The 22,216-nt window shown below is 39.0% G+C and overlaps 1 protein-coding gene across 1 annotated transcript in view; it reads left to right on the forward strand.

Annotated features, from left to right (window-relative positions):
* Positions 1-617: 617 nt before the first annotated feature.
* The window catches only part of TES (testin LIM domain protein), a 46,074-nt gene continuing 24,475 nt past the window's right edge, over positions 618-22,216 (forward strand). Inside the window, exon 1 of the mRNA XM_080818436.1 lies at positions 618-812. Coding sequence (XP_080674562.1) covers positions 786-812 — 27 coding nt within the window. The 5' untranslated portion in view covers positions 618-785. The remainder of the gene's footprint in view (positions 813-22,216) is intronic.

A 22,216-nucleotide genomic window follows, 5' to 3' on the forward strand; every position in this document is an offset into this window, starting at 1 on the left:
GGACAAGCCCCTACTTCCAAAGGAATGACACAATCTGTCTGAAGTGATTCACATCATCGCCCTTTTTGAACAACTGAATGCTCAGAAAATATGTATAATCTTGTTTATAGACATTAAGTCTGTGAATGAGGTTCTTCGCCAGTGCTTGGGATTATGGAGAAAAGCATTTGGGAAACGGCCACCTCTACAACTCAGTAGTGAAACTGGGGTGCAATGACCATCATAGAAATCCCAAACAGTCTCCACAATCTCAAGTCTTTCTCTTTGCTCTGAAAATAAACCAAGAAGCTAAGCAGTGAGATAAGTACTCCCCAGGACACATATCTAAGGTCCCAGGCAAACACAGGTACGAGCTGCCAGAATGGAAAGGGGTCTTCCTCATCTTCAGCTGGAGCCTGGGTGGGCCTCAGTTTCTTCTGGAGAGGATCTGCAGACGCACAGTGCATCGAAAGAGACCAGGTCAGGGCTACCGGAATGCGACTCCGCCCCTCACCTTGCCTGCGACCAGCTCGGGCCGCGAAGGTGCGTGCGGCGCTCGGTGATTGGCGGCTGGCCGGCGCTGCCCCGCTGCCATTGGCTGCCTGGGCCTCTTTGTTCCCGGGTCCCCCCAGCAGGCTGGCTGCGGCGGACGGGGAGGCGGAAGTTTGACGGCGCCGGCTAGTGGCTCCGGCAGCGGCGCTGGAGTCCCCGCAGGTCCTCCCCCAGTACCCGCAGCGAAGCCGGAGGCCAGGCGATCCTGGGCGTGAGATCCTGGACGGGAGGAGGAACTCCTTTGACACACAAACATGGACCTGGAGGCCAAAGTGAAAAAGGTAGGAGGGCGCGGGCGGCGGGCAGCAGCCGCCTCACCTGCGCGGGACACCGCCCTCTGGCTGCGGGCGGCGGGTGGGGCGCACGGGGACGGCCGGCGCGAGCCCGGCCCGGGTCTCCGGTACCCCCGGGCCAGGTACCCGCCTCTGCCGGTAGCCGAGATGCCTGGCAGCCCGCCTAACTCCTGAAATCCGGGTGCGGGGGAGAGGCGGGCGCGAGAGCGAGAACGGGCGCGGGACATTTCTCCCCGTCTAACCACGTCCAACGGTTGGAGGTGTTTGAAACTTTCCTCAGTATGTTTCAGCGGCGCCTATGCCTCCCCAGAAGAAAAGGATGAGGGCAGGGCGAGTTCGGGCGAGATCGTGACACTTCTTCTTCCTGTCTCAGGAAGTTCAACTTTATTAAGCCTTTGTGGTTTAGGAGCAGTGATGTGACTTTGACAGCTCAGACCTCCCCTCCCACCCTGGCTGCTCTGCCTCTCAAAGTGAGCGCTGATTTAATGCACTTCCTTCGCATTCGCGGCTGGTGATAACGTGAAAATGATTTTTTTCTTTTTTCTTTTCTTACTTTTTTTTTTTTTAAATTTTTTGTCAGTCATTATTGACGTTCCACGCACTGCCTCCCTCTTAGTGCTTTATCTCTCAGAGAAAACGTTCTTCCTCTTCGGCAGCTAGCCCCAAAGGGGCAATAGTCACTAGTGGTTTAACGCCAGGGACGTTTCCCGCCTGGCTGTGCCCCCAGCCCCCGTGCTCCCTCTGCCTCCCCTTGGGGCTTCAGGACCCACGGCCCTACCTGAGCTGCTCCCTGATTATGGGAGCCTCAAGTCTCTTGGGAGAAAGGGGTGGGCACCAGACTGTGACTCAGAAGGAATGCTGATGTCACATTCCAGTGTAACATTCTTTGTGAAAGGTCTCATTCCGGGGAATTGCTCCTGTTTACTTTGCGGTAAATTTAAGCTAGCTGTCCCTTATCAAATAGAGAAGGGAGTTTTAGAGAGAGAAAAAGGAGGAAAAAATAGAACCTAATTTTCTTCTTTTGTCCACTATGGTTCCCAATGTTGCTATTATTTCATCTGCTAAAGATCTGCTAAAGACAGAGTTCTTGACTTAAACATTCTGTTTCATGCCCAGAATTGGATTTTTGAAAATGTAGATGAATGTAAAATATTAGGTTAGGAAGCTGCTGAAATATAAAAACTTGCAGTAGAAAAGCAGTTTATCACATATGAGTAGAACTGGCACTCAAAAGGGAATCTAAGGACAGGAAAACATAATGTAAATTATAAGAGTAATGTTATTGTATTCTATTCTCTTCCCTTTTGGTTTCTTATTCTTGACCTTTTAAATGACACAACATTTGTTAATCTTGCTTGCCACTAGGAAAGCATTTTGTTTGCTGCCTAGTTAGCCTTCTGTTGCTGAAAACTGCTTATTTTTTCAAGTGGGTAAGAGCTACTTAATACCTGTCTAAAATTTGGGAAGTCTTGACTGTGCTTATAAAGCAAAAACTACTTTTTAAGAGTCAGCACCCTTTGGGGGAGGAAAGGATGAATAGGTGAAGCACAGACGATTTTTTAGGGCAGTAAAAATATTCTGTGTGCTACCTACGATGGCAGCTACATGTCAGTATATATTTGTACAATTGCATAGAATGGACAATACCAAGAATGAGCCCTAAAATAAACTCTGGACTTTGGGGGATAATGATGTGTCAGTGTGGTCTCATCAGTTGTAACAAAGGTACCACTTTGGTGTGGGATGTTGATACTGTGGGAGGATATGTGGGAGATAGGGGGCAGGGAGTTATATGGGAACTCCATACCTTGTGCTTAATTTTGCTGTGAACATAAAACTGCTCTGAAAAAGGAAATGCACTTAAGGGGAAGGGGTCAACATCTAAAAGTGATTTGAAATTATTTGAGACAAAAAAGGTAATTCTGAGGGAGAAAGTCCAAAGTTAAGAATTAATATCCTTACAAGGGAAAAATTGAGACATTATTTATAAACGATTTCCTTAGTTTTAAAATGTGGATTATGATTTTTGAAATGCCCTTGATATATGGTATAATTTTTCTCTTTCATCTCCCCTTTAGTTTAAAAGGCTATCTTTTCATCCAAGAATCTTATCCTTTTCTTTAATCCTCCTTCTGTCCTTCCTCTACCCCAGAGAAATAGGATTCTATAAATTTAAAGCTCTTACAATCCCATGACAGTAACAAATGCTTGTTTCACTACCTTGTCATCATTACTGATTCTCAGGGCAGAGTCCTCAACCAATAATTTGGAAACTACTAAAGGATCCCAAGAAAATGTCCAATTTGACTGCCAACCATAATCCTTTCTGTGCCTTTGTAGCATCCTCGACAGGCTTGATGTTATATGGGTTTGACAAAAAGTTTCCCTGTACAAAATGTTTGGAGATTCCAGGAATAGATTTTACAGTTTTAGCCGTGATCTGAAAAAGAAACTTGCATTCCTTTTGGAAAATGTTTTCTAACACATTGGAAGAAGGAAACATTGTAAGATTTTTATCTCTGATCTATTAGCAGAGCCTTCTCACCTTATTTTGGTAGGCTAATTTTCAAGTCTCCCTTCTTTTTGGCTTGGGTATACAAGTAAAGCAATAGTTTGAATGTACCTTTAAAAAAGCCAGGATGGAAGTTGGAACAGAGACACAACCATTTAAATAAAACTGTTTTGACGTCAGTTTTAAGATATGTGGCATTTTTTTCCTTCTAAAACCCTTATACTCTTGATTTCATGATGAATTTTCCCCAGGCAAATGAAAAATGTTACCTTTTTTTCCCATTAATATTTTGTGTAAAAAGAATTAAAGGTTGTTCTTATTCCATAACAACTTAGGCAGATGATACTATTATAGGATTCTTGGTTTATAAAAGGAGAACTTGGGTGTCTACATCATTTGCACAGATTTGGAGTAATTATGAGTTAAAACCCACCATTATAAAAACAAGGGATTTTTATAATTAAATTTTGCTATATTTTGTTTTGTTTGAAGCAAGTGAGCTGTTGCTAGGATGTGAAGCTAGTTTGGTTATACAGAGTTTTTGTTTTAATATTTTAGAGTGGAATGTGACTTTTATGTCTGTGCCCTGTCTTCTGAGTTATTTGTCTAGATCTCTTCCTTATGTTTTATGTCTCTTCATTATAATTGACTTTGTATAATAGAGGCCATGTCTGCTTGGAAAAAACAATGGCCTTTCAGAAGCAGAAACAGAGTCTCATTTTGTGGTGAATGGTAAATCATGGCCCACAGCCAGCTGTTTTCCTCTTTCCTTTCTGTGTTACTCTCCCATGAGAATCACTTTTTTCCCTTTAAAAACATACCAGAGAGGAGGAGAAGTCCCATAATTTCCCTTAGGCTGCCTGGAATTGCTGCAGAGCCTTTAAGTTTACTTCTTATTCATTTCTTGCCTCCTTTCTAACCTTTGTCTTTTGATCCTTCCTAACGCCTTACATATTTTTCCCAGGACTCTCTTCCTTGTTTCTTTAATTTTATTTTAAAAAGATGAGATGCACTTTTACAATTACAGGTCACAAAAAAATCCCCTTTCTCAGCATCCAAACTTGTTTTAAAAGCTTCTGTCATTAGCCAGAGAAACATAGTGAAACCACGTGACTGCAGTTGGCAAGAGTACTGAACCACAAAGATTATTTCCATTAGGAATTAGAACGAGACTTTTCTCTTAGGTGGCCCTTGATTGAAGCAGAAAAGGCAAGTAAATGGTGACCTGGATGTTCAAATCTACAGTTGGATTCTCGGCTTGAAGCCATTCTTGCTGCGAGAATCATTGGCAAAGCTGGGGGTAATGGGAGGGCAAGGTACTGCCAGGGTTCTGCCTTAGAGGCAGTTACTCTGTCTCTCAGAACAAGTACAGAAGAAAGTGAAGTGGTCCTCAGCTGGGCTTTTATCTCTGCTAACCCATGGGGTGATTCATTACATTAATTGGATATGAAAAGTCACTTTCTCTAACTTGCCCTGAATATTGGTTTGAATAGAACTGTAGTAGGTTTTCTATTGATTTTGTTCCTTTATGCTCTCCTATGAAGTAGAATTGGGGATTTATCTCTCTGCTGGCTATTACCGCGTACCATCACCTCACTCCTTGACTTCGCTTTCTCATCTACAATACTAAATATTACTCATCCTTCAAGATACTCCCCTCCTCCCCACCATGCCCTGTCCTCCAGAAAATCTTTCTTCTCGTTCCTAGCTAGAAGCAGTATCTCTTTCTTCTGAATTCGCAAAGTGTGTAATCTGTAACTCTTCGGACATTCATTCCTTTCTTCCTCTAGATTATGATTTCTTCTTACCTAGATTTCAAGCTTCTTGAACAGTGAATTCCTTTCCTATTTATACTTTCATAGTTTTGTTTGCTGTCCAAAGCAATCCTATGAAGTAGACCTTAGCCTCATTTTAAGACAAAAGAAGCAGGCTTAGGCAGTTTCAGACTAACCTAACTGTGATCTTGAGCCATAGTCTTCAGAACCATTCTTCTCCATCCTATCTTCTAGCCCCTGAGTCCTCTTACATCTTTGCCTTGTTTGCTAAATATATGTTAAATAAATTACCCTAATATAAAAAAAGAAATAAGCAAAAGAGCATTTCAGATTTTTTGTTTTAAGGAATTATTTGGAAGAAGTGGTTTCTATTCCAATAAAATTACCACCCTGGTTTTCTGTATTTTATTTATGTTTTGTCAATGTTGTATATTTACCCTTTAGTGTAAGTTGCCATAGACGTTCTTTGAACAGTCACAAAGTCTAAATAAAATAAACATATTGTGAAAAAGTCCTTCTCAGATACTTTTACAGGCAAAGAAATTTTATAAGCTCCAATAATATTCTGGACCATAGCCTTTAGGATTCTTCCAACATTCCAGCTTTTGTTAGGAGCAACGGTAATGCTGCCTCCTGGCTACTAAATATGGTCCTTGAACAATAGCGACCCAGCATTTGGCTCTGTGCTTGGGGGTATCGGTGACAACTGGAACTGTATCGAAGCACTTATGGGTTGGGCTGTAGAAGAGTCCATCTACCTGCTGAAGCTGAGCTGATAGAAAGCTTTATCCATACATCGCTTGATAGGCTAAACCTTTCTTTCCCCCAGCAGCAAAGTGCTCAGAGTGCCACTGGACCAGCAGACCAGATAGCAAAGAATAGAGGAGTTAAAAAAAAAAAAAAAATTAATCAGTGCTGGGAGGAGAACTGTTTTGTTGTTGTTGTTGTCATCATTATTGTTTTAAATTTCCCATTCTTGATACAAGAACATCTATTAAGAAGCAATGGCAAACACCAAAATGATCAACTATTTCACGAGGCTCTCCCTGAGCTCTGGGATTATACCAGCATTGTGAACATGGAATTAACCTCAAGGGCCATCAGAGAGCAACAAGGGTTACTCTGAAAGGCCTACTTAGTAGGAAGAAAATGATAAATTGACAAGAGAACTACTTCCGATGTTCTTTGTTCTGAGAACTATAAGTAGGAAAACAGTTTGGCCCCACGCTAATTTGAATATAAGTTTTTTTTTTTTTTACAAACCATATCACAGTGTGCTCCAAAACCAGAAAATGTCAGTAAGCACCCAGTATATGTAAAGACCTGTCATGAATGGAGAGATCTGTAGTATATCAGCTTTCTCATTTCCATTTATCAGTATGATGTCAGTGACATCATTCTGAGCTGAGTTAGTGGATCCTCGTCTACTCTAGTGTCTGTGATGTTGGCCACTTTAGTTCTCAGTTTCCATATCTATAAAAATCAATAGGGGAATCAAGTGATTTCTAAGGTTTCTTCAGACCCTGTGACTCTTTTTGACTTTGATAAATTACCAAGTGTCATAATGTTCCACAGTGCTTAGAAATCACATAAGGCAAGAATATAGAAATATGTGTGATTTTAATAAAATAGTATAGTGTATAATGTTATGCAGTTCTGTGAATTTCATGAGGAAACCTATAAATTAAATAATTTTTAATAAATTTTAACTCTTTGCAACTTGTTTTTACTTAATTCACCTTTATAAGATTTGTAAAGTATTTGAAGACATTAAGTTTATTTTATTTTAAATGTATAGTATGAAGTTTCAAATGCATAATAAACTGCTCCATTAGCATAGGTCAGATAAGCCTAGGTGTGATATATCACTTTTCTTAGTATTTAATTACAAGAAAATGAAAAAATAATGGAGTTTTTATTGTCTTTAAAAGTTCTTTCCCAAATTAAGATAATTTATTTAAAAATTATGAGTACTTCATGTGCCAAGCACTGTTCTAGACTTCGTGAGTGTAGTATGAGCAGAAAAGGTAAGGTACCTTGTGTCATAGAATTTACACTCTTAAAAGGAATGATAGAGCAAAAAAGTAAATATCAAAATAAATGATCAAAAGCACAACTGGGATTATACCCATTAATATAATATAATATAATATAATATAATATAATATAATGGAATATAATATAATAAAATACTACTTACTGGTCAGCAATACACTAGAATTCTAACACAGAGAAGGGGCATTTTTAGTAGTAATTCATAGTATTGGTTCCTGGTTTGGCAAACTTTGTAATTAGGAATTATTATTTATCTTATTGGCAAATGTAAAAGGAATGAGAAAGCAGCATTTACATATTAGAATGTGAAAAAGCTCATAAATGGATAAGGCTATAATTAGTTACATTACACCTGTAAAGTTACACAAACTAAGTCTTCTTCCTAGTTAGAAATGCCCTACAAGAGTCATTACTGGATTGTGGGTTTTTGGTTTTTTTTTAAAGATTTTATTTATTTATTTATTTGTCAGAGAGAGAGAGAGAGAGTGCACAAGCAGGGGGAGCAGCAGGCAGAGGGAGAAGCAGGCTCCCAGCTGAGCAAGGAGCCTAATGTGGAATTCCATCCCAGGACTCTGGGATCATGACCTAAACTGAAGGCAACTGCTTCACCAACTGAGCCACCCAGGCATTTCTGGATTACGTTTTCTGTTTACAGTCATTACTAGTCTTTGTTTGGTAACTACTGCCATGAAACTGATTTTTTAAAATCTGCTCATTGGATCATTAATATATAGTACCTATAGGAAATTATTTTGCTATTTACAAGGTGGTGAGATTCAGGGAACATTATATAAATTACGAATTATGAAATCAACTTTTTCGAGGAGAGGGAAACAGACTATCCAAATTGAAAACAGGTATCAAACTTCATAGATTTTCAGGATTTTTAAGGAAAAATAACTTGGTAACTGGTAAGTTCACACCTGCTCTTTGGGTAAATGACCATGTATTAAAATTTGTCTTAAGCATTGTTATTAGAGGATTAAATGTAGAGGTTATGCTTTTCTGTTATCCAGCTCCAGTCTTTGACTTTCCTATAAAAGAGCTCCAGTCATATTTAGAATTGTTTCACCTGTTTTTTTTTCCCTAAGTATCCAATTTACTTAACTCCCTACATAAATAATAGGGAATTAGAGAGATAAGAGTATGCATGACTATAATTTTCGAATGTAAATTCATGCTGTGCCCCTAAAATGACTTCTTAATTGCTTCTCTCTTCTTTCTTTCTCAATCAACTACTATAATCACTACCCATTGCCTATGACAAAAATATTAGGAAAGAACAGAAGGTGATAAAAAAAAAGAACCAGAAGAAATTCATGAGGTATATTTTGAGAACATGCTATGGAAGTACTTTGTTTCTGCCACACTGAGAAGTAAATAGCTATAAAAATCAGTTCATTCCAGGTATTGCTGCTTTTATTTTGGTTATATTCTAAAAAGGAAAAGAGCATAGTTTAAGATTCCCAGTTTGTCTGGTCCTTGGGTAGTCTACTAAGAATGCAGGGCTTCTTGGGTTTGAGCAAGGCATGAAGGGAAGCTGTATTTGAGAAGCCAGGCACTGAGGACTGCTGACATCTCACCTGCCACATGACAACAAGTCTGCTGCTAACAAATATATTTAATCTCTGAAATGCTGGATCATTCTCAAATCACAAATGATTCAGCCTGTGTTTATTATTTTGACATTCTGACCACTGTGCAAAACTGTAAAAGAGGTTTCAGGTGGTCTGTTGGATAGCTTCTTACCTAAGGAGCAGGCCTAGCAAAAAAGAGGCTGAGAGCCCCCACAAATGCTTTGGTGCTGAGTCCCTTAATAAGTCTGCAGCCACAGTGAACTTGCCCTTGCTTTGTTTGAAGATAAAGTAATAGCATGTTTCATTGCAAAACGATCTTGCATAAGTCAGGTGGATTTTTGTTTCTTTGAGTATAACCTCTGAAAGTCTTCATAGAGTGAGTCACAAAGTAATGGTAAAGAATATTTCTTCCTTCATGAGGTATAAGCCTACAATAAAAGTAATTGGGGGTTAAACAAAACAAAGTTACCCTCTGTTCTTCATAGAGAATATTAAAGGGCAGTTTAAAATGTACGATTACAAAAACTCCATTTCTATCAATGCCACTTGTTGAGTGTGTATCCCCAAAATGCTGTGATGTCAGCTTTGGTCGGTAAAAGAAGGCAGACAGACAAACTGAACAGATATGTAGGGCAGATATGTAAGTTAACTGTAGTGCTGGATAGAATGATGTAAGTGCTATAACATAGGATTGCTCAAAATAGCTGTGGTGAGGAACCATTTTTTTTTTTAAATTTTGAATCTTTCATTGGCCAGTATTTAAAAAAAAAACAATAAAAATGAATTGCTAAAAGAAAAAAAGACAGAGACGAGGCCAGTTAAAAAATTAACTGCATCGCCATAAAATTACTGTCAAATTGCTAATAATCCCTCATAGCTTACTCTCAGTTTCTTTATATGTCTCATCACAGACTAATAACCAGTAGTTCACAGACTGCCGCATTTTTTAAAATTTATTTTATTTATTTTTTAAGGTTTATTTATTTATTTATTTGACAGACAGAGATCACAAGTAGGCAGAGAGGCAGGCAGAGAGAGAGGAGGAAGCAGGCTCCCTGCTGTGCAGAGAGCCTGATGTGGGGCTCGATCCCAGGACCCTGGAATCATGACCTGAGCCGAAGGCAGAGGCTTTAACCCACTGAGCCACCCGGGCGCCCCGAGACTGCCGCATTTTTGAGTAGCACTGCAATCACAGGAATACCGACAACTATTATGAATTCTCCAAAGCAGCAGTAATTAACTTGGATGGATTTGGGAGTGTTCTATGGAGGAAACGACATTCAAACTAACTCCTACTGGGTAAAGAGGGTTTCATTAGGCAAAGAAGGCACTGCAGGAAGAATGAATAGCATGAACCAAGAGAAGAGTCAGTGAAAAGGGAAAAGTCAGTAAACCTTTGTTATTTACCCCATTAACATATTCAGTTTGACTCTTCTAAAATAAAGCCCAGGTAGATGATCTGCAGTAATTTCTGATTTTCCTCAGTTACAGGCTCAAATTGTGGAAGAGTGTTACTGAGCTTGCTGTTAAAGATCTGTTTCTCCATCCTAACCCTGATTCTTATTTATTACACTGTATCATCTCTTGAAGTAGAGGTGGAAATCTCACACTTGGGTCTTATTTGTTTAGGCTGGGTTTGGTTCCAGGTTGTCGGTTGGGATCACTTTGACTCCATATATCTTTCATCCTCTTTAGGTCATGGGATCCCCGAAGTAAAGGCTGGAGTGGTAGAGGGCATGCCCAACTGTAGAAACACATTTTAAACCTCTGCTATTCCCCAATAGCCATGTATCCAAACTCAAGTCAAAGAGAGGAGAGGTCCATTTTGGTGACTGTGAGGCTATGGCAAGGGTGTGAATTTTTTTTTTATAATTTTTTAAATTAACATTTAATGTATTATTAGCCCCAGAGGTACAGGTTTGTGAATCGCCAGGTTTACACACTTCATAGCACATACCTTTCTCAATGTCCATAACCCCACCACCCTCTCTCTACCCTCCCCCCCCCCCCCCCCGGCAACCCTCAGTTTGTTTTGTGAGATTAAGAGTCTCTTATGGTTTGTCTCCCTCCCGATCCCATCTTGTTTCATTTATTCTTTTCCTACCCCCAAACCCCTTGTTGCCTCTCAACTTCCTCATATCAGGGAGATCATATGATAATTGTCTTTCTCTGATTGACTTATTTCACTAAGCATAATAAGGGGTGTGAATGTTTAATACCGCTACCTAACAATGAAGAATTGGGATCATTACTTCAATCTAGCACACATGCCAAAGTGGGACTGTTGAATTTTGTGGGCTGAATTATAATTTCCTGAAGATCTCTCATGTATCAGAGTCTATTCTGAGAAGATATTCTACACAGTATCCCAGACTACTGATATTTCAAAAGCTCTTTTGAAAAATTATAAAAGAAAATTAACCTTGCAGTATCCCTTTCTTGATTTTTAGAGGATCCTTTTCTCATTCTGGGCATTCTTCTTTTAGCTTTTAGACTCAGACCTCTTCAAATTCACTCCACCTAAGTCATGTGATCTCCATGTAAATAAATGTAGGGCTCATTTTTCTGGGGAATGGCAAGTTGCCAAAGATTTCTAAGAGGAGTTACAAATTCTGTTACTGCAACAAATTGAAAGTAGGTTTCACAAATATTCAAATGTTGCTATGTGTTAGTCTGTGCCATTGGTAGCAGAACAGAAAATTAACCCAAGAGAAATTGGGAGAAATTAAAGGTAAAGTCAGGCAAGACAGATTTTGATGGCTTAATATCCATATTGCTTTTAAGATGTCACAGGTGAAAACAATAGAGATGTTATTTGTTGCTACTTTCTCATGGACCAGATGAAGTCAACCCAGAGGATAGGATCATCCTGTGGTCCACTGTTGCCCACTCTGGTGGAGCACAGTTAGAGACTTTAGAGGCTGCAGAACAGACTTTGATGGCTCCAGACAGAGGTTTGAATTCTGGTTTGATACACCCCTAGAAATCTCGACAAGTTTCTTAGCTTTATTAGCCTCAGAGAGCTTATCTATAAAACATGGAAAATACTTCCTTATTGGGTAATTTTGTCATTAAACAAAGCAATGCATGTAAACAGCACAGTTAGCAAGTGCTTAATGAGTGTTAATTATTAATGCTGTTAATGTTCCCTGATCAGTTTTGTTTAGGTAACTAGACTTTGACATCAATAAGTAAATGTTTGGAGAAGCTGAATTGCAGCAGTTATCAGCTTTAGAATCCTGGGTTCATTTCTTTGCCCTGACACTTACAAGCTGGGTGAATTTGGCAAAGTTATTTAACACTCTAAACCTTGGGATCTTGATCAGAAAATGGGTTACAATTATTGATCTCTCAGGGGTATAAGGATAATTGAAATGGACATTTTAAAGCACGAAGTGTGGTGGTGCTTGCACATAGACAATAAATAGATGAATCGTGATCACTATCAAGAAATTCAACCTAGAAGGAAGAAAATTCTGCATAGAACTTCAAACCCTTTAACAGGCACCTGAATATATCATCAAGAATTTTGTGACAACATGCAGTTTCCAAGACCCCTGTCTGTGCTATTGGACTTTGTTTTTTTTTTTTTCTAAATGTCCCTGAACGCCAATTCTGGGCTAAAGTAGAAAATGAGAAGACTGTCTTTTTGTGCTTTTTATCCTCCCTACCCCTCTCCTTTTCTATGCCTTCTCTCCATTGGGCTTGACTCTCCAGGTTCCTTTGGACCCTCTTGTTCCCATGGGCAGCCTCCTCGATGGCTCAGCCAGAGCCTCAAGCCTTTCCCTTCATTCTCTGCTCTGCAAAAGCACACCTGTTCTGCTCTCTTCCTGTATGTGTTCTGATTAGATAAGCAGTTAAGGGCAATAAGTAAAACAAGTATATAGTTACCTTCCCCACACCCTCATTCATCTGTTATAATAAGTTACTCCTAAAGAAATAATATTATAGCCCTTAGCCCTGGCAAAAATGATGGCAACACTCAAGTTTTAGGATATACAGAGTATTAATAAGAGCCTCTGAAGATACAGCCATGTGTGGGATACACTTTTTAGTGTCAGCTGTTGAGGTAGTGACACAAGACCAAATTAGGATTGCTTGTTATAAAAATTCTTTTAAGGGGCTACTACAGATGCCTTTTGGAATCAGGTTTTAAAAATCCCTTTTATAGCTAATAATTGGGAGGTTTTGAGGGCTGTGTATAAAAGCACATGCCACTGCAGTGTCCTTCCATGGAGCCAGAGCTCAGCCGATCCTAAGTAAGAAATCATTTCAGTAGCAGTCATAACCTGTTATTGTGACATTGTTATAGCCTGGATTGTCCTTCTCAAAGTAACAGATTGAGGATAATGCCTTCTTTGAATAGAGTCTGCGAGGAGGTATTCTATTAGTGAACATTTCAAGCAACTTCTTTTAAGCAATAGTATAAAAATAATTTGATAGTAGTCAGTTTGAAAAATGTTTATAAGGAACTAGTATAAACTGAACACACAATACATTTTTAATCATTTGCTTACCTAAAATAAGTGTAGATTTTTCTAAGTTATTTTTTCCCTCGTAATACTCTAAGGTTACATTAGGCTTTGAAGAGGTAAGCAGTACAGTTAGGAACTCCTGACTATAACTACTGCCTAATTGGAATCAAGTAATTTGCATTCTGACATCACAAAGAAGTGCTCTAATTTTTTTTCCTTAACTCTATCATCAAATAAATTTATGTAATAGAATAAAGTTTATATAAATCTTTTTTTTATTTTTAATGTATTTATTAAGGATATAACATAAATATATATATAAATAGTATAAAAATAGTAAAATTTTTCTCTTAAATAGATTTCTGAAAATTTCTTGCTATTCAAACTTGACATTTTATATTCCAATTTATGATTGTGTTCTAAAACACAAGCAGTATGTGTATGTATATATGTATTACCAAAAGTATGTATATGTGCTGAGATCAATGGAAAATAAGACTTAGAGACTAAAAATCATATTCTACCCTATCTTCTGGAAGATTGTTCCCTGCACCTGACTGAGCAGCTAACAAATCGAGAGGAATAAAAATATTTATAAGGAAGGGGCAAAGTTCTGTTCACTATGCCCATTTGGGTAAAGAGACACTTAAACATTTGAAATGGAAAAAAAATAAAGATGAGTGGTAGATAAGCACACCCTATATCCCCTCCCTTTGTAATATGTCTGTCTCATCATAAATCACTTGTCTTTGGATTTAAAATCAAAACAGAAAAGATTGTAGAGACAGCTTTTTATTTTCTTTTTAAGATTTGTTTAGTTGAGAGAGAGCAGGGGAGGGGCAAAGGAAGCAGGGGGAGTGGGAGAGAGAGAACCTCAAACAGACTCCACACTGAGCACAGAGCCCAGTGCAGGGCTTAATCTCAGGACCCCGAGATCATGACCTGAGCCAAAACCAAGGGTCTGATGCTTAACTGACTCAACCGAGCCATCCAGGTGCCCCAAGGCAGCTTCTAAGATGGCTCCCATTTGATTCACAACCACATGAATTCATACCCCTGTGCATTTCTCTCCCCTTGAGTATCAGCTGAACCTGGTCAATTGCTACCAAAAAGTATAACATGGCAGAAATGATTATATATCCCTTCCAAGATTAAAGGCCAGAGCTTCTGTCTTGGATGCTCTCATTCTTGGGTGCTTGAAAGTGGGTCTTGGCCCCATTTGGGCCTTGTGATGTGACTGCATCCCTAGCTGACCCCTGATTGCAATGTGGCAAGAGGCCCTGAGCCAGTTCACCTCATTAAGCCCCTCCCAGATGGCCTGACTCACAGAAACTGTGAGATCATAATGTTTATTTCAGGCCCTGAGTTTTGGGGGTAATTTGTAACCAATACAGACATTTAACATTATAAATCTAGAAATTTAGTGATTTGAAAAAAATGAAAAGTATTATTTCAATTTTTACCTCATTATATTACCCTTGGCCACTATATGGTATCTTCTATATAATGTGTATGTAGGTCATATATATATATATATATCTGTTATCTACATATATATTATATAGAATAGATTAGATATAGATATATAGATAGATATAGATATATAGAATATATACATATATATTCTATATGTATATATAGAATTATTTGCTGTTACATATCTATTATCTATATATATCTGTTATCTATATATACATTATATAGAATATATATAGATATAGATACATAGATATATAGAATATATACATATATATTCTATATGTATATAAGAATTATTTGCTATGTTATATATCTATTATCTATATATATCTGTTATCTATATATATAGATAATAGATATATAACATAGCAAATAATTTTCAGTACCAATGTTAAGTCTACATAGTTTGAATAAGCATCTTCCAACTTTGAGATTTAATTTGTTCATCTGTATTTCATTGTTTTATTTATTTTATTTTTTCCAGGGGGTGATATAAATATATTTTGGATTCATTGTTTCTCTTAAAACACTTTTTCTCTTGATATAACTTTGGAAGAGACCTATTTTGTGTCAGGACCCTGGAGACTTTCCTTGACTTGCACCCCATTCTTTTGCAGGCCCTTCTGCATGTGTGAATAATCACCTCAGGGCCTTCAGTGTTAGTGCAGCTGGTGTGCAGACGTTCAGGTTCCTTATAACCAGTCTCACATTTGTCCAGGAAGGAGGAGCTCCCGGCTAGTGAGGAATAGACAGTTTTTCAGATCAAAACCAAATGTTCCAGAGAAGTTACAGATGAGAAATATTACTTATTTAAATTATTATTTATCTTCAAACTCTCATTTTGGAGAAGGAAAAATGATGGCTTTGGAGTAAAGAGCTCAGGACTTGGAGTTATAATTGCTAAGATTCAAGTCTCAGTTCTGCCACTTGCTAGTTGGGCAGCCTTGGACAAATTACTCAATCTGTCCAAGTCCTACTTCCCTTCTTTGTGAAACAGGAAAGAAAACACTTTGCCATAGCTTGTCTGGAGAACTGAATGGGATGGTATATGTGCTATGCCTGGCAGTGCTAACACCTTAACAAATGGTGGTGAGGTACTTTTAGCTCCACCATCACAACCACCACTGCTCATGAAGAAAAAGTGTAGTTAGAAATGTTTCAAGGTATCCTATCGGAACTAGAAAAAAAGCAGCAGGATCTACTTCTGATCTTTGTCAAAAAGTTATCATATTTATTGAAATTGTATAGATGTCTTAGAAGATCTGCTGTCACCTGATTACATCTCAGACTGAAGTAGACAAGTTGCCTTGGTGACAGTCCGTATGTTGCTTACCTGATTCTGGTACTGCCTTAAAAAAATGTAGGGACAGATTGAGTGGGAGTTATCTACTTAATTTGTTAAAGTTCCAGGAAGAGTGACACAGTACCTCCAGAATATAATTTAGTATAAACTATTTAGGTTGAAAGAGATCACTTGTTTCCTTTTCTTCCCTAACACAATAATCTATGTGATGGTTTACTACTGTGTGTGAATAAAAATGTCGGTCCATTTGGCTCACAGTGAATTTTATGATACAGATTCATGTAGAGCTCTGGCTTTGCACTTACGGCACTGAAAAACTGAAGGAATATGGAAATGAATCCTAGAATCTACAGTGAAGAGTTTTATTCCCAATTGCTTCTGTATAAGTCGTATCTTATAACTAAAGACCCTTAATTGATTATTCTATTCTTGAGCTATAATCCTTGGTCTCAAGTTAAATATTCTATTTATTTCTATTTTTAAAAAACTAACTTACTAAGTAGTTATCTAACCCAGGATCTTTCCATGTTCATGACCTACATTTAGGCACTAATGGTAAAGAATAGGCATTCTGCAATGCAACTTAAAAATTAAGTTAAGTTAATTAACCTGGGACAAATTAAAAATTCTCTGCTTTGGTTTCTTCATCTGGATGAAAATGCAGATGATAATTAAGAGTATCTCAGAGACTTTCATAGGGTTGTTGCAAGGATAAAATGAGATGATCCATCTTAGAACCATGCTGGGCAATAACTAGCCCTACGAGAGCTGCTTTTTTTTTTTTCTCTCTCTCTTTTTTGAAATCCAATGGGATTTCCTGGGGTAAAAGTACTATGTGAACTTGTGAGATAAAAGTACTATGTTAAAGGTCATTAGATAATTAAGGCAAATATTAAATAAAACTTTCTGGCATTTCTGTCAAGTTTGGGCCCTGTGGCAAGCATGAGGATTCAAATATGAACGAGAAACTTGTAATCTAATGGGGTAAACTGAGGTTAAACAGTCATAGCACAGTAAAAAAGGACTAAGTAATAGACTGATGGGACTATAGTACTTGGCTGAGAATAGTCCAAGAAGGGCATCGCATAGTAACTGATGTTTGAGTTGGGTATGCACAAAGTAGGATTTTGCTAGAGGGAGGAGAAGGAATGAGATCCAACAAAGGGGAGAAGCTCCTTTGGGAAGCAGAGCTTTGTGAGGAAGAGAGTAGAAGAAACAAGAGAGAGGTGTGGATTGAAAACAACCTTCTCTGCCATGTTAAGACTTGTGGAATTCATTGAACTAAGTAAAAGCATCTAACAAGGGGAATGTTGTAATCACCTTTAGATTTTATTAAAATAATTTTGAGAGTGGCAGTAAGACACCATCAAAGGGAGTGATCATTGAGGAGAGTGGTCCCAGGTTGACATGATAGAAGTGTGAAACTGAGCAGTGGAGTGGCGGTGAGGGGAATAAACGTGGAGTATTTAGAGGAGAGACCAGCAAGACTTGGAGCATAGTAAGCATGGCTAGACAGGGACAAGGACGACTCTGGGCCCCAGCTTGTACAACCAAGTGAGTGGTGACAACTTTTTCTTCCTTATTCCTTTTAAGTATGTCGAACTTAAATGAGAGATGGAAAGTTTTTGTTCTTGCAAGCAAAAAAAAAAAAAAAAAAAAAGATATAGCAATTTTGCTAGAAATGATTAATAGTAGCTCTTAATCATAAAGTATTTCTTTGTATTTTCATCTAAGAAATTTACCAAACTACCCAAAAGTTGAAGGATGCCTCTGTTTTTATATTTAAGTCTGGTTTTCTGTGTAACCTAATCTTTTTCTGGGGGTTGGGGGTGGGTACTGCAAATCTTGGTAGGGATTGGGAAGCAGCCAATGAACAAAAATTCTAAAACAATTTAAATTTTTGTGTCACCAATGAATCAAATAGATTCAGGTTGGGGGAACTTCCCAGATCACACCCGGTTTTTAAAAGAGCCATGTGCTGAGAGAAATTATTTTTTTGGAAATGTTGTTCCTTTGTTCAGAATATTCATTTTTTTGAACGAGATCTAAAATGCTTCTTTAAGACTGTAATATGAATATATGTATGTCTGCATATGTGATAAGTAGGTAAATAACATGCACATGTACAGAGAGAAAGAGAAGATATGTATATTTCCTATAATCTACCTAGGTCTGCTTCATTCCAAAATGATTAAAGAAGTCTCAGTAACACTTGCTTGTTTAGTAACCACATATGATTCTTTGCTCCAGAGGGATATTTGGTTATGAAAACAGCATGAATCAGATGATCTCACCCTGAATACTGCATAATATCTTCCAGACTCAAATTATCTCCAAATCAATTCAGACCATGTTTGAAATACCAGATGTTCCCTACCCTTCTTTCTTTTTTCTTTAAAGTATCTGACATACAATACTCTTTCCTGGTCAGCAGGGTCACTTGAAATGTTGCCAACCTATCTGGTTACCTGAAATTATGAATATGGTGAAATTGATTCCATTCCTATTTTTTACCCTAGAATAAGCAGGGGACAAGGGATGTTTTGAGGCATAAATCATGGTAATGTAAGTTCAGGATCTGGAACCTTTAGTTAAGGACATTTTTTTTTTTTTTTAATTTGACAGAGATAACAAGCAGGCAGAGAGGCAGGCAGAGAGAGAGGAAGCAGGCTCCCTGAGGAGCAGAGAGCCCGACGCGGGGCTCGATCCCAGGACCCTGGGATCATGACCCGAGCCAAAAGCAGAGGCTTTAACCCACTGAGCCACCCAGGCGCCCCTAGTTAAGGATATTTTTAAAATCTTATTTGTCTAAGACTAGTATTTCAGGATAAATACTATAGAGTCATTTTTATTTTCTGAAAGAACTTTGATAGGTATTCCCAAAGCCTGACTGTAGTTTTTCCAAATATAGTCAACCCAAAGGATTTGCTCTTTTGGACACTGAAGAGAAATTAATCTGTTATATCCTTGTATTGATACTGGCCAGAAAGTGTTACTAAAATTACATGAAGTAAGTAGAGAGCTTTGGGACCTGTGTGCTTATGAAAAACATGTGTTTTTAACGCACCAAGTGTTGACTCTGCAGGGAATACCATATCACATTTGCTGCTAAAATAATTACATGCAACAGAACTGTGTCTTATCCCTCAGAACTTAAATTTTTTGTTTCCTTTATAAACTACTCTTCCAGACTGAATTCCAAATGATTCTGACCTATAGGAGCCAATAATCTGTCAGCTTTCTCAAATGACTATTGTCTATTTAGTGTTTAAATGTTGAGCAGAAAACCATGCCGAATAACAAATTCAGATCAAGTTAATCTGAAATCTGATTTTCAGTCATAATTTTAGAATTAAAAGTTTGTTAGAATTGATCTAACTCAGTTCCTTCATTGTCTACACGAAGAAGCTCAGAGAAGAAAAATGACTTCTGAAATCACTGGACTTGGCAGTGACACCTTAGGACCAGATCACAGTTTTCCTGACTCCCTTCAGTCCTTTTGCATTTTCAGTTCTCTGGTTAGCCATGTAGATCTTGATCATTTCCTTAATACCTGGCATAGCTAATTCTCACAACATGTTATTACATGTGAGCACACATATCTTGGTGTTTGTATTAGTCCAGGGATCTGGACTTCATTTAGCTTCACTTGCCTTAGCCGAGGAGCCAGTACTTTCTGGGTGCCCCCTCCCCTTCACCACTCCCTCCCACATTCCCCTGCACACATCCCGGGTATCATTAAATAACGCCTTCCCTGTTCTTACCCCTCCCCAAGAATTCTCAAGCCCAGATGCCTGGGCAGAATCTAACCTATATGATCTGGATATCTAAGAGTCGCAGCCAGGGCCCTTGAGGACACAAGGATGCTAACCAGAAGGTGCAGCCTGTGCTGAGGATAAAGGAGATGGAAGAGATATAGGGAGAAGAATCCGGGATCCTGCGCTTCCAGGAATCCTGAACACAAAAGTGAAGGAGGGAGAGAAACTGGCTGAGGATAATGGAGTTCCAGACCGTTGGACTAAGATTTGGAAGAGTTGGGGGAATCCCAGCTCCTGTGACCTCTGCCCAAAGAGGCCTGGGAATAGGACCCGAGAAACTGTGCCTGGGGCAGCTCTGGCTCGGAAACTCATTTTGTTATTGAGTAGGATGAGCACACTTTCCTTCATCTGAAATATGTTTGACTTGTGAAGGGAAGGATAGCAGATGCCTAAATGCCAAAGTTCTGGTAGAAACAGAAACAGAAGTTTGCCTCACACCAGTAGAGATATGTCCGCCCTGGTGCAGTTTTCTCATATTAATCGGAATTAACAGGATTAGAGAACACATTGCATTCTAGGTGTGGGCCTGGGCAAACACTAGGGAAAACACTAGAGTATGAACCATGTATCTTTGTTACTAGTGGCATTGTGCCTTTTTATCCTAACAGAGGTTGATAAAGAGAGTCAGAACATGAAGAAGGTCTCACCCAAGAAGTGGCATAGGTTGGAGATCTTTATTGCTGGATTTCAAGGAAGTTCAAGTTTTATAGTTAAATACTTAATAGCTATAAAATAATTTAATGAAATTCCTCTAGGAAAACAACTTTATTTCCAGTCTGAAACTCTCTCTAATCCCTTTAGCTATGAACAATGGTTTTGAAAGCTAGGTGTCTTTTTCATTTGTATGTTATTTTTAATTAGAACTGCTTTCATTGAATTATGGCAGGAGAGTGTATCATATTGCCGTGATCTCATTCCACTCTCTTTCATTTACTCGTTCCTTCTCTGTGATATTTTCAGATTCGCCTCCCTCCTTGTGTCTGAGCATCTGGGGAAAATGAAAGTGTATGTGTTTGGAAAGGTGGGAGGGCCACTCTCTTCAGGTAGTCATAACCTGTACTGGACCAAGGAACCTAGATAGAGATTTCATTGGCCTTTCAGGCTCAAACCGGGGGTGGGGGTGGGGGGGCGGGACAGTGGCGTGCGGGACCCTGGAGCAGTGCTTTCTGAACTCTCTGGGGTAGGCTGCAGAGCCCTCTCCTCAAATGACTGCTTTGTTCAGAGCCAGGTTCCTGGTCTCCACAGAGGGGGCTCTGTGCACAGCTAGCCAAGCTTGAGGGGTGCTCTTGCTCCCCCAGTCCCCACCCATCCCCTCCATTGCCTGCATGGCTTTCCTCTAGTGCTTGTTCCTTACCAGTCTCATCCTCAGAATATTATTTCTTCCTTGGGAGAAGGAAAAGAAAAGGAGAAAGAAAAAAAAAAAAAGCCCACTCCAGCCTGCTGCAAGTCTGATTTGATCACCTTTCGAGTGCCCTAAGGTGTCCCAGCTCTAACAATGCCCTCTTCTGTCACAGACCTTGACATCAGGTGTCCCCTCTGCCTTAAATGTGCTTTTCCCTCTGCCGAGTCAGGTGCTGCTCATCCTTTCAGCTCAGTTCAAGCATCATTTGTTCAAAAGAGCCTCCCCAGCCTTCCTGACACATTTGTACGTTCCCATTCTAAAACTCTCAGTCATCTGCATTTAGAGGCTTGTAGTCCTTTTCCTTGAAGCAGAAATGGGCCAGGGAATCTTTGGAAAACTGAAGGGCTTGCACCCGATGCTCTGCGGAGGTCCACCCGCAGTGCAGTGGAGTACCGACCTGACAAGGAGTGTTAGGTTAGCAAGCTGTTGACTGGCTGTGCCATCAACCGCCCTCCTCTTGATTTGAGTTTCCTGACCTCTTACATCCGGGGGATGCCTAGACCTGTCTAGCAATAAGAATATGTGGGCCACTTTAGAAGATACGTTCATGAAACATCACCAGTTTTAATAATTCTATAGGTAAACTGATCACTATTGTAAAAAGATAAAAAGCAGGTAGAAAAGAAACAATTTGCCCCTTTCCAATGCTGACTTTCTAAGTTGGCAATGAACAGCACTGGGCCTTAGTGTAAAACCTCTGCTGACTAATTGGGGTTCTAGTTATATTAGCTAAGCTTCCAAGTTCCATTCAGAATTAGAGAATGAGGTGCTATTTTTCCAGTGTGCTTGTAGTATTTTATTAAGGCCGGAGTTGCTCAGTCCGGGTGATTCAGATTGGAAAGCAGGTAGGAATTTGTGGACATTTAATTTCATGTGTGTGTGCATATCTCAGTTATGAGATAAAACGTATTTCTTACTGTGAATTATATACAAGAGAGTTTAGAAGCAGCTGATTTAAGCTAAACTATGTGATTAAGCCTTAATAATGTCATCTTA

The sequence above is a fragment of the Martes martes genome (assembly GCF_963455335.1).
Source record: "Martes martes genome assembly, chromosome: 11".
Classification (NCBI taxonomy): domain Eukaryota; kingdom Metazoa; phylum Chordata; class Mammalia; order Carnivora; family Mustelidae; genus Martes; species Martes martes.